Below are 14,160 nucleotides of genomic sequence, written 5' to 3'. Positions count from 1 at the left end.
GAACTCCAATCAAACTCAGGTCGTCAATAAAGTCAATAAAAACATATCCCTTTGCAATGCTTCCTTATAAATGAGCACAATTACGAACATACTTCTTCAGAACTGTCACAAACCTCTCGAAAGGGAACATATTGTGGAGAAATACAGAACCTAAAACAAAAATCTCTTCAACAAGGTGGACTAGAAGGTGGGTCATGATATTAAAGAAGGAAAGTGGAAAAACCATCTTAAAGTTGACAAGGCATTGCACCACATCATTCTACAGCTTTAGTAGATTATTTGGATGGACTACCTTTTGAGAAATTATGTTGAGGAATGCACATAGCTTCACAATTGCCATTCTCACATTCTATGGTAGAATACCCCTAAGTGCAACAGACAGCAATTGTGTCATCAAGACGTGTCAGTCATGGGCCTTTAGATTTATTAATTTCTCTTGTATATTTAAGAGTAGCCTGATGGGACCTTGATACTATTCAAGCACTCAAACATGCCTTCCTTCTCATCCTTGCTGAGAGTGTAACTAGTAGGATGCAAGTAATGTCCATCATCTCTCTTTTCCGGATGTAGACCATCTCATTGTTCATACATTTCAGGTCTCGACGTGCTTCAATTGTATCCTTTGTCTTTCCATATGTACCTAGGAAGCTAAGCACATTCACGCAAAGATTTTTCGGTGGTGCATCACATCGATTGCATGATGGACCTCAAGGACTTTCCAATAAGGTAGCTCCCAAAATATAGACTTCTTCTTCCATATGGGTGCATGTCCACCCTCGTCATTCGGAACAGGTTGGCTACCAGAGCCCTTGCCAAAGACTACCCTCACATCCGTTATCATAGAAAATACACGTTTAACATTACGGTGAACGAGATTAGTACGTTTTTCTTCCTCCCCTTGAAAATGCTTCCCTTTCTTTCTTAACGGATGCATAGCAAGAAGAAATCGATGATAGCCCGTATACACGACCTTCCTATAGTGTTTCAAATATATGTTGCAAGTATCATCTAAACTGTGCGTGCAGGCTTGATATCCCTTGTTTGTCTATCTGGGCAGATAAGCGCCGACCAATCATTGATGGTTATGAACAACAATGCTTGTAGATTAAAAGTCTCCTTTTTCTCCTCATCCCACACACATACACCTTCTTCCTTCCATAACAGTAAAGTTCATCAACCAACGGCCTTAAGTAAACATCAATGTCATTGCTAGGTTGTATTGGGCCTTGGATAATTACTGGCATCATAATGAACTTCCACTTCATGCATATCTAGGGCGGAATGTTGAACATAATAAGGTCACAGGCCAAATGTTATGACCACTACTGAACTCACCGAATGGATTGAATTCGTCTGTACTTAAACCAAACCGTATGTTCCTTGCATCCTTTTCAAACTTGGGAAATTCTCTATCAATTGTTCTCCACTGGGACCCATCAGTGGGGTGTCTGATCATTTCATCTTGCTTACGTTCTTCTTTGTGCCAACGCATCAACTTTGCATGTGCCTTGTTTCTGAACAAACGCTTCAAGCGTGGAACTACAAGGAAATACCACATTACCTTCGCATGAACTTTTCTCTTGCTGGCCTGCCCCTCAACATCACCGGGGTCATCTCGCCATATCTTATAATGCAGCGCTTCGCACACAAGATAAGCATCCAATTTCTCGTATTCCTCACCGCGATAGAATATATAGTCATTAGGACATGCATGTATCTTTTGTACCTCTAAATCCAGACGGCAAACAACCTTTTTCACTTCGTACGTTGAGGACAGCAATTCGTTCCCTCTCGGGAAGCATGTTCTTTATGATTTGCATTAACTCATCAAAACCCTTGTCAGAAACTTCATTTTTGACCTTCCATTGCAGCATTTCAGTGTGGTACCAAGTTTTTGTACCCCTGTTTGCAATCTAGGTACAATAATTTCTTATGATCATCTAACATATGCTCGAACTTCTTTGACTCCTTCACATTCTCGCAGTCTTCCTTTGCATCTCGCAACACTTGACCTAGATCATCATAGGACCTTCTTCTGCAACCATGTCTTCTTCAGCCTTGCCCATTGCAACATCTGCAAAGGCACCTCCTTGAGTCTAATCAGGAATGCAGTTATCATCTTCTTCATCATCATTATCTTCCATTATAACTCCTCTTTCCTCATACTTGGTCCAAACAAAATAGTTAGGCATGAATCCCGAACTGTATATGTAGGCGTGAATAGTCTTTCTGGATGAGTAATCCTTCTCATTTTTGCAAATTCGGCATGGACAACAAATGAAACCAGACGGCGTTTTGTTGGACTCTGTCAGATCGAGAAAACCACGCAAGCCATTAATGTACTCCATGGAGTGTTTGTTCATGCTGTACATCCATTACCGAACCAAAGATATTCTGATCATCCATAGAACTATACATGAAACATAACAAACATGATACAAATTTTATTAAACTCAAATGTTGCTGAAAGTTTTGATAGAAATACACAAATTTAGATTTTAGACCCAAACAACATGATACACTACGACAAACTCAAATGTTGCTGAAAGTTTAGATAGAAATACATAAATTTAAATTTCAGACCCTAACAACATGATAAACTATGACAAACCATCCACTGAGTACTATCTAGGAGGACTTTAAGCATCCTTGGGCGGTAAAGATGAAGGTTTCGTTGACCCAGCCTCATCTTGTGGTTTATTTATACCTCCTGCGACGATAGTACTCAGTGAACCTGAAACCTCAGGACTGGCGGTGGAGCTTAACGACCACCAAAAGGAGGTTCCTAACTCGCCGCAACAGCATCTTCATGATATTTTTCCAAATAATGAAGCATTGCTCTCCCACGTGCTTATTTTTTTTCGGCTTATCATGAGGGTCAACTATGGTTTTCCCCTTGCCACGAGAGGAACAATGACCGCCCCCACCATCGCCACTACATCCAACAGCAGTAACCATCTCTATGTACCACAATTTATTTAGATCGTATTTGCAAATGACTAAACTATGAACAAATTATATTTTTTCGCACAATTTATTTAGCTCAAACATAACATATAAATGAAAAATTTCTCCATTGTAGCTTATTCTAAAAATGACCAATTACATACCTCTATTTCATCGCTCATATTTGCAAATGACTAAAATATGAACAAATTATATTTTTCCCCATAATTTATTTAGCTCATATTTGTAAAGGACTAAACTATGAAATTATTCCACTAACCTCATATCAATTTCTTTGACTAATACGAAACATAGCATCCAAAAACTTATAGCTTATTCTAAAAATCACAAATATGAGCTCTAAATAACACATGCATATAAATGAATTTTTTTTTCATTGTACCTTATTCTAAAAATCACAAATTACTCTAGCTCTTAAGCATAAAACTTAGTATACTAACCATGTATCAAGGGAGGATGAAGTTTCTAACCTTTAGGACACTTGCATGAGTGAAATCCCCACGAAATGGTCAAAAATCTGGTAGCACCTCCCCTATTTCACCATGAATGGATGAAGCCCAAGTTGGAGGAAATAGCTCAGGCAGGAGGAAGAAGACACCTGATTTATTGGAGGAAAGTTAGTACCGGTTGGGACTCCAACCGGTACTAAAGGTATCCATTAGTACCGGGTGGAGGCTCCACCTGGTAATAAAGGTCCTCAGGCATATTAGTATCCAGTGGAGGCTCCACCCGGTACTAATGGGTGATCTTTAGTACCGATTGGAGCCTCCAACTAGTACTAAAGGGGGTCACGGGGGGGCTCATGGGGAACTAGCCATTAGACCCGGTACTAATGCTCATATTAGTATCGGGTCAAAAACCAACCGGTACTAAGTCTCGGGATGAATGCTGAGTTTTTCAATAGTGGGAGGGGTGCTAGCCAGGCTTACTGGAAATAGGAATGAGATTCGTTTCCAGCAATGCAGACTTGGCTTAGCCATAGCTCTGCTTTCTCGTCACCTCCCGCAGCTTTCCCATCTCCTCACCTCACCTCCCATTTTTCCATCTCTCTCACCGATGACCAGCCTGGTACTCTGCCACCGCCGCCTCGTCGCTCCCGGTGTGGCCTGCGGCGTTGCACGTGTCGGTGATATGATGCCATGTTCAGACTACTCTCCATGGGTGTCGCGCTGGCATTGGCGATGCGCGCCATGCTGGTGTTGCTGGAGTTCACGAGTCGGCCCTGGCGGTCCCTCGTCGCGGAGCACCATCGCGCCATGCAGAACATCGTGGGGCTCGTGCTCTGTGTCGTGCTGCGCAAGAGCAACACCATCACCATGCTCTGCACCGGTGCAACCTTCACCGCGCTCCTCCTTGGCTGGTCCCGGCAGTCCCTCATCATGGAGGGCCGCCGCGCCACGCGGGACAACGCGGGTCTCGCGCTTCACTTCCTTCTGCATGAGGGCAATGCCGTTGCCACGCTTCTCCTCAACCGGCGCGGTGACGATGAGCAGGCGTCCTAGCGCAGGGTTGGTGAGGCAATCACCCATGCATGAGTAGGAGGAGCATTGGTGGAGCTTGATTTGGTTGTGCTCGAGCTTGATTCGACCATGCTTGAGCTCGATTGAGCCTCACTGGAGCTTGATTGGGCCATGCTTGGACTCGATGGAGCTGCATATGTCAGTGAGCCACAACTTTTGTTATCATGCGGTTCCCTAGATTCCATCATTAAAATTGTAGAAAAAGACTATTCTAACTGCTGTCAAATCTGGAATTTATGTAACTAAGCACCACTAAACTGATCATAACTCTTAAGCTACTCATCCACAAATTATGAAACTTTAGCAGAATATTCTCTACTGTGTTATATACAACTTTGCTTTCATGACACCAGACCAAAACTGATCCTAAGATAGTCGAAAAATTCAACAATTGGTCCACTGGGTACCCAGAGTTTTTAGCAAACAGCAAGTTACTAATTTGATTATATCTTGAGTTCTACTTAGCCAAAACTTATGAAAGTTTTACAGTAGAAACTTTGCTAAATTTGGAACAACTTTTACATAGAATATTTCTGGAGAAAATCTCATCTAGTAGCTTGAAAAAAATTCCAACCAGCAGAGTGATATAGATTTTCGACATCTAGTACATTCTTAGGTGATTGATAAGAATTTTTGTGAGCATTGCAATAAGTTGTTATGTGACCCATAAACAATTTGGAGGTTTTTAACATGATGTGTGAACGTCCTATACATCCTCACAAAATTCAAAGAATTTCCAATAGGTTGGACTTAGCGAAGACAATTTCGGTGGCATACAATACGTCTCTCCCTATAATAGCCAGTTGAATAGTACACGTCTTAACTTACGCAATCGTTGTTAGTATACCTGCAGAAGATGATAGAATATATCCATTTCTGAACCCTTCGTGCCAGCATTCACGAATGGCCCCCATGTGTCCTACGCCACACGGGTAACGCATATGCAGTTTCCCACATATTAACACATACATCACCATCCACTATAGTGATGGTACCCAGACATTTAACGCTGAATGGGCAGCGCTTCATACTTTCATACTTTACCATGGTAACGTATTCACTTCCCATATAAATCACCTTACGGGACAGTGGTACGTGTCACTTGCCGTACCTGCACGATCTTTATACCCCGTATATTGCTATACAGGCTATGCTTAAGTAAGCCACTGCTTGAGCGCAGCGTTCGGATCACACTCACCGATAAGAGGGTCATTGTTGTGCAAGAAAGTAAGTTTTGATAGAAAGTAAATGTGATGGAAGTTAATTATAATAGTAGCCACCTTAATAACATATACCAATTAATCACTAGAGTTTACGTGCTATCTTCTTAATACCTTAGCGTAACCAACGCATTTTAAGGACTCAAAATTCATTTTTAAGTTTTGAAAGCCCCAAAATAGCCTTGTTAATGTCATCCGCTGCATGTTTCAGATCTGATACCAGCTGTGGTGGAACCGTCCAAATTAAACCGGCTCAAGTGCACTAACTATCTTAATAGTTAATCCGGTCACACACACTTAAAATGGTGTAATTCGGCAGTCCGTCGAGTCAAGCCCGATTCAACCACTGAATACCTCGATCGAAATAACATGCAACAAGTCTCACATGAAGGTGAGCACAGATAATACAACATGGTATTTCAGTTTACAACCATAGAGTTCTTAATTAATTTACAAACTGAATTCGAAGTTCATAAAAAATTACAAGCCAGAGTTTTTAAATAAAATATAGTGGAATTATAAATGATAAAGCACGAATAAAGATACATGACGACATGAGTAGCCCGCCAACATGTCATCCAACATGAGACCACCTCAAGGTGAGGCTAGAGCCCACTCAACCGACCACCCTTTAGATAAAGGACGGCCATCCCAAGGTTGATCGGCAACCAATTCTATCATTTCTTCACTAATACCTGAAAGTAACAACAAATCAAGATTGAGTATACTAATACACAACAAGACTTACCTGACTATGGTATATACTTAGTCGACTCCTAGTATGAAAGGCTTTTGGCTGAAGGGTTTGTTTTGCTAAAAAGCAACTAAGAGTGGATCCTTACTTTCAAGTTTTAGCATCCAATTAAAGTTGAGCTAACCATTCTAAGTGAGCAGCGTTTTCAAAACTTTTTAGTGTGGAAAAACAATTGATTAGATAACAATATAAACATCATTTCATATTTCTTTTCATTCCACTTCTTACTACGATGTGATGTAGTGATCAAGGTTCTCTTAACCGAGAGTGGAAGCGAATCGATTTGATTTATAAACCTTGCAAGGTGTACCTATACATACGACATATGCATGCCCCGTTGAGCCACATATAGCAAACGGTTCCCTTAGAGAATGATGGCAGTTGTGAAATCCTGCAACCCTCGAGTGCTAATCCCCACCGGTACCTCCCCGGACCAGCCGTGAGTTACTGACTAGCCAACAAATAGGAAACAGGACCAACTCAATCTGCAATCGTGCCCTAAGGTACTAGGTTTTACCAGTTTCAACTACCTCTTACTTCCAGCATGTGTATAGTACAGTTCAAACTCGATCAGTAGGGCCACAACGAACAGACCTTAATTGACACAGGGAAAGCACAACCACAATACTAACTTCAACTTCATTTCTATCTCTACCCGGTCTCCAACTTTTCTTTCATCAGTGATTCATTCTCAAGTAACTTGCCATAAATATTGAAAGGTTCTGTCTCGCGAGCGACAGGCAATCACTCGACTTCTACCGTTCTTAATTAAGCATGGCACTTCTATCGATCTACACATGCTAGTATTGACTTGGGAGTCCTATGGATCATGCAACTAAGGTTTCATTCAACTCCTAGGAACTTAATGCATAACGTAAACACGTATTTGAAATAATTGCATAGTTTTTGAAATTAGGGATCATGCTCTAGGGCTTGCCTTCAAGACTAGCCTTGGGCTCTTCTTAACTTTGGTTCAGGTCTTGGGATGCTTCAATTTGACAGGCTTCACGCTACTCACTCTCGGACGCGGCAATCAATTCATAAAGACCGTCAACTAGCAGGTTATCTACATGGAAATACATACATATGAGTTGATTGAAAGGTGATGACACATGCATGAAGTCAAGTTTAGAGAGTGCAGCAACTCAATCATACACCAAGTTAACTTTGCAGCAACTCAATCATACAACATTTAAAGATCAAGAAGAGTATTCAAGTATATCATTATCTACACAAGGAAACACTAGAGTATATCATTATCAAACTAAGCCAATAATATTTTAGTAACTTTGGTTGCAGCATGGCATGAATACCAGGTCCTAAATAAGTGATTTAGCATGTCATGATGGCAACAAGATTTAGGTAAAACATGCTTATAAGTGAACTATAGCAATAACATACTAGAGGCCAAATAAATGATATATACAAGCAATCATAGAGATTCTGCTAGCAAACTTTTTAGGGATGAACATGCTACTGATAAAGAGCATAAAAATAATTTATGAGCTCCCAATTTCAATAGCAAATATTTTCAATAATTTAAACTAGTTTATAGCAAGAATAATTATTCAGGAAGCATTCTATGTTATATGAACATAATCATTTACAGGAGCTTACTAATCAGTCAAACACATTGCTGTAAAAGTTTCAGAATGATTGGACTTCCACAGAGTTCATTAAAAATCAAACATGGCAAAACTGCAGACATGAAGAATAATTTATATCTAAAGTTTAATAAGCAATTTGGTTCTACAAACTTCCCAGAATACTTTTCAACATAGTAATATATTACTGTGAATTTATCAAGAATTTACGAGTACTCTAACTATTTATTCCAAATTAAGGAGATTAAACAACATATATTTTAATCAGCAATAGAAACACATTATACTAGGACAAGTAATTTTCCTAGGTAACCCAACAAAAGTTATTTTGCATTTTATACGGATCTCCAAAGTTTCAGCCATTTCTTTTTTTCTGTGAATACGCAGGAGAGATGCGTATCTTTGTATTAAGAAGGAAAGAACATTTAGAAACATTACAACGCGGGCCAACCGAGCACATGCACACGAAGAGAGTTTTAGCCATTTCAATTAAAACTAAAATAGAAAAAGAAAATGCTACTTTCGCAGATCGGTCCTTGGAACAAAACTATCTTAGCGGATCTGCCCTTGCTTTTGCACTAAAGCTCCTAGATCTAGCACTTAGGCCCCTTGAAGTTTTCCACCTCCGCACTTAAACCCAACCCTTTAACGGAAAAACCTCCTGGACTTCTATTCCCTTCACACATGACACCCTGCCCCCTTGTTCAACCTTGGGCTTGCACCCGAGCCAGCATGGTGGCGGCAGCGACACGGCCAGGCCAACGCAAGGTGGCGGCGGCCCATCCCGATGACTACTCCTTTTGCCATCCCCATGGCCTGGCGCACCTTCTTCCCCTCTTTTCTCCTCAAAACCCTAACAGTAGACTATGCCTTGACTAGCAACGGTGCATGACCGGCAGCACGCTCGGAATTGATCGCGGCAACTCAAATGATTTGACTCCATGGCGAGGGCATCACGGTCGGGGGCTCACCCAAGTTTGGTTTTAGTTGTTTGTGGGAGTAGAGGAGGTCGGGAAGGTGGAGCTCGACGGTGGGGTGGAGCTTGGCAGGTGGCGGCGATGGCGGGCGCAGGGGCTTCAATCCCCGGCCTTTTGGGCAATGGCGGCGGGCAAGAGTTGGTGGAGGGTGGAGCCTAGGAGGTGGCGGAGGTCCTGGTGGCGGCGGTTTGGTTCTGGTGAAGGGGATGGGGAGGATTTGGCTGGTGGAGGCGCCCTGCTCGGCTTGGCTCTGTTTTGCTTTGTCTTGGTCGAAGCAAGAAGAAGGAAGAGAATGGGAGAGGGAAGAGGAGGCTGGCTGGCTTGGAGAGGATAAGGCCGGGCGAGGGACGGTTGTGTGCTGAGTCAAGGTGGGAGGATGGCAGCAGTGGAGCGAGGACGGCGTGATAGTGGCGAGCGCAGGCAAGGAGGGACGGGTGTGCGCTCGCACGGTCAGATTTTAGCAGCGCCTTGACCGGCACGCACGGTCACAGCATGGGCGGAGCGTGGGCACGGTACAACGAGGGATGGGCACGGCATGGCGATAGCATGGCTAGGTGGAGGAGATGGCGCGTGGAGGGGGCCCATGACTGGCCAGCAATCTTCGACGTCCGCGGTTGACGGCAGACGGCGGTCCCGTGGGTGAACTCTGAACTGCCTCGGAGATCGATCTCATTTAGCTCGAAAATAGCTCGGTGCGTAGGTCTTTGAATTGATTTTTTTCACAATTCCAAATTCAAACTCCAAAATTTTTTGAACTACAGCTTGCAGAGGAACTATGGAACTACACTTCTGGTATTCAAACCTTTCTGATTTGATGCAAGGAAAAGTAGATCGGGGCGGTCAAAAAATTGATAAAAACATATTTTTCGGCTACACTTTGAAACTTTTGCGGGTGTTTTGGACATCTAGGGTTTTAGCAATATTCATAAAGATTTTGAGCAATTAAACTCCAATTTCACCCATCAAGATCATATTCATACTAAACTACATGGAGAGGAATACATCTTTTGTATTGGTAAAAAGTTGAGTGTTTAGGTAAAATTAAATTTAATCACCATCCAAATTTAAAACTTCCAACACCTAAGAACGTTTAAGCAAAATTCTATAAAATCATCATTTTGCATCAAAATTCTATAAAACCATCATTTTGCATCAAGTATTAAAATAAAAGGAGCCACAGTTATATTGCAAAAACTTAAGTTACTTCATACTGTTGAATTTGAACAATAAACAACAATAAAATGGTTTTAAGCAATTCTAATGCCATGATGCTTATGTTTATGGAGATGATTAAGTCTAATTACAACTTAAACACCCGGGGTGTTACACAATCACTACCAATGTGTACAAGGACCTACCTTCTAGTACGGTACAGCACGGACGCTATATGTGCAGAGGAGCTGTGGTCATGTCTTTGCTTTTAAATCTCACCATCGCTACTGAACCATGATCATGCATGGATCTATTTTGCAATTCAACAATTCATGGGCGTACCATCTAGTACGGATGGCATATGTGCAATGGAACTGAACTGTTCACTGTTTGGGACAAAAAGAAAGGCTTGTTTTACTATCATCTTTCATGGGTTCGGTCTCGTTCTCAACCCAGTTATGAAAAAGCTTGCATTTTAACCTCTCAAACGTTAGTATCAGCAGGGATCAAGTAGAGGAAGCCAAGGAGATCTAGGAGAGGAAAAACAACTTGTACTCTCTCTGTTTGTACTCTCTCTGTTTAAATAATTAGTCATTTTGGTATGTACTAGATATAATATATATCTAAATACATAATAAAATTTGCAAATCTAGGAGTAGGTTTGGAGACATCTTCTCCAAATCTGATGTCAGTTTCCACCATTTCCTAGGCTAGGCCTATCCAGCATGTGACGTGAAAAGCAAATGTGTTTTTTCTAATCCCCGATGCCGCATCATTTGTACTTTTGACGGGAATGTCGTTTTCCCCTGATCGATGGTGAAAGGATGCGAATTTGGCGCTCCTTACGGTGGTACTTGCAACCCAGACCCAGTGGCATTGCTGCCCCCGCGTATAAATTCGAATTGTTGCCGATCGAGTAAAGCAAGGACGAGACCAATTTGTTTCTGTTCTTGTTCGTGGGGCACGATGCTTGGGGCTCCGCGTGATTCTGTTTGCTCCCGTGGACGGACGACGCCCATCCCTGTAAAATTCTGCCGTCGGACAGCTGGGGCCACATGCATTTCTGCGCAGATTGCTATACTGGTTTGCTGAAATGCTGACGTTGCTGCGATCCCAGGGTATCACACAAGTGTACCAGCGAAAATCATGTCGTTTTTGCTAAGGCCAACATTTCCCTCCATGGTCATGGCCGTTGATCTCTGTTAAAAGTTAATATCCGAGAGAGTAAAAACGGAGTGGCAACAGACAACGTAACTTGTAGGCAATGTTGTTTGTTCTAGTACACTACGTATATTAGGGTGATTATACGATATGTGACAGTGACACTATTGTTTTTTTTTCTCCGTGGGAACGAAACAGGTCAAATGTAGGTTTTGTCACACTTGCATAGGCCCCGTGAGGCCATGACAATATCACAGCTTAGCTGTTGAAGATGAAGCGGACACATACCAATGTACGGTTGCCGGCTCCGGCTAGAATGGGTGGGTGAGGGACCATTCCCTTTGGTTTCCAATCTTCAGACGCATTTTTTTACATTTCTATTTAAAGCAAACTAGTTTTTTATATTTTTATTCACATGTTTTAATTTTTATATTTCTAGAAACTAATATTTTGGATGTGAAAGTTGATATTTTGAACACACTAGTTCAATGTTTTTCATGCAAATGTTGAGTTCATGTTTCTAATAAATTCGAAAAGACAATAATTGGATACAGAACACATTTCTGGACCTAAAGAAAAAAAAGGCCAGAGGGCCCATTTTACCCATTAATGCAAAGGGACTAGGAAAAAAAATTAACGGGCCACTTTATCTTCATAGGCTGCGATTTATGGGCTGTAGTAGTTGGGCCACCAAAATTAATGGACCTGGCCCATGCAAATGATACCTCCAGTCCATCATCCATAATGGACATGGCCTGTGCAAATGATTTTTGGTTGCTGCCATGAGTTGCCGTACCTAATGTTAGGCTTGCACTTTGGTAAGTTCTTAGTTGAAAAGTAAAATGAGCCAAGCCACAGCCACGGTACCCTCTTGGCAGATTTTCTCACCGAATGTGTGGCGAGCTTTTTTCGGCGCCGCACCCCCGTGGCGCGCCACAGCCCTCGAAAGTACCGGAGGGAATGCATACCGGTGACACTGCACAGTGGACCAGTGTCTGCGTGAGTTCACATGTCCCTCCAGCCCGAGAGAAGATGATTCTTTTTTTATCGATGCAGGTGACACTGCACACTGGCGGAGCCTTTTGCAGCTCGCTAGCTAGCTCCTCCAGCGGTGGAGAAATATGTTGTATTTTTCTTTTTTTAGCACTATTAGATTATATGTTTACAATAAAATCTAGACAATACGAGGTATCCATTCCTGAATGCAAAAATGGGTTAACATTCCTTCTTATCTCAACTAAAAAATTACAGATAAAAAAAATCCATTGTCTCATTACACTCGTTGCAATAGGAGTTTTCACTTTAACAATATTTTTACTAACATGTTAGTTTGTTGAGTTACATACTGAAAATAAATAATTTTGAAATGTTTTTACCAATATATGGCTAGCAACCAAACAGATGCCACAATTTTTTTCCAAACATTTGTGGCAGCAATCCAAAAGCCAGGGGTGGAGCTAGGGTCGGGCTGCCCGGGCTGTAGCCCTGGTTCATGAGGTAAAAACAATGGGGATTGACTAAACAATGTCCTAATATCAAAGGTTAGATGGACTTGAGCTCTAATTAACACTGGATCAGGCCAGGACCTGACCTATTCCTGGCTCCGCCCCTGCAAACAGCGATGACACTGATTTCGCCACACCTTATTTACCAACCAAGCAGTTCATTTTTACCACGAAATGTGGTTTGTCACGGCGTGGTTGGTACCTACCTTTAGACGTGGTAAATTGTGGCCGGCAACAAATAGGCCCGATACCTGCAGTCCATCAACAATTTGTCTTAGCTTTACTACCCACACATTTTTAGTAATCAAAGTGTTACTGATCTGCAACTTGAAAAGTATACAAGCTGACAGATTTGATCATAGGGGGGACCAAGTTTGATAAAGCCGACAACACACTATACACATACATATAACGATTTGGCTAGAGCACACAAAGAAATCAACATGTATTTTGCGAAACAAAAGAAAGTTAATTGTCTACTAATTAGATCCAAAAGTAGGAGAATAAAATAAGATATCATATGTTTGCCAACATAAAAGAATTACATCTCTATTAACTTGAATTTAGCTTAAGAGGACCAACTTAAATTATAAGATTTGATGGTTTTCGTTAGAACTTGTCTTTGCTATCAATTTATTTTTAATATAAAATATAATGTAATTTTGCAGAAAGTCATCTCCCATTTTGTTCATAGGAGATTAGAGGAACATGCCTCGAGATTAGAGGAGCAATGCCAAAGTGGAAGGTGGCCTGAGTGAGACTAGAGAGGACGGCTTTTCTTCTGTTAACGACGGACAAAAGCTTTGTTTGGTTGGGCTTTGCCACTTGGGCTGGGCTTTTTCTCAGTTTAGGCCTTAGAAGTGCACGTTGGTTGCTTAAGTATGTGATTAGCAGGAAATTTTATGGGGACTCCTTCCATCGTTAGGGGGGGGGGGGGGGGGGGGGGGGGGGGGATAGCCCCCGGCCCTCCCCCCCGGTTTTTTAATTTTTGGGGAAACCCCCCCCCCCCTGAAAAAGCACGCCTAAGGCATAAAAAGAGGGCCCCCCCTTTGTTAATTTGTTTTTTTTTTCCAAAATTCCTCTTGGCCAGAATTTTAAAAAAAATCCCCCTTTTACGGGGACCCCTGGCGTTGTTGGGAAAGTCAGACACGGGATTCGCGTTCCAAACCACCAATTGGGGGGGCCAAACCCCCTTTTTTTTGGGAAAAAGTCTTTTTTCTATTTTTTTTCTCCCAAACCCTTTACCCCCTAAATTAAAAACTTTTTTTAACTTTTATTTTCTGGAATTCCTAATTTGGGG

At 41.8% G+C, this 14,160-nt stretch overlaps 1 protein-coding gene across 1 annotated transcript in view; it reads right to left on the bottom strand.

Annotated features, from left to right (window-relative positions):
* Positions 1-6,384: 6,384 nt before the first annotated feature.
* The window catches only part of LOC101766034 (monosaccharide-sensing protein 2-like), an 8,562-nt gene continuing 786 nt past the window's right edge, over positions 6,385-14,160 (bottom strand). Inside the window, exon 3 of the mRNA XM_004977639.1 lies at positions 6,385-6,402. Within this exon, the coding sequence (XP_004977696.1) occupies positions 6,385-6,402 (18 nt within the window). The remainder of the gene's footprint in view (positions 6,403-14,160) is intronic.

Source organism: Setaria italica, chromosome VII, assembly GCF_000263155.2.
Source record: "Setaria italica strain Yugu1 chromosome VII, Setaria_italica_v2.0, whole genome shotgun sequence".
Lineage (NCBI taxonomy): Eukaryota > Viridiplantae > Streptophyta > Magnoliopsida > Poales > Poaceae > Setaria > Setaria italica.
The sequence above is the reverse complement of the archived record's forward strand: the minus strand, read 5'-3'. Positions and strand labels throughout refer to the sequence as shown.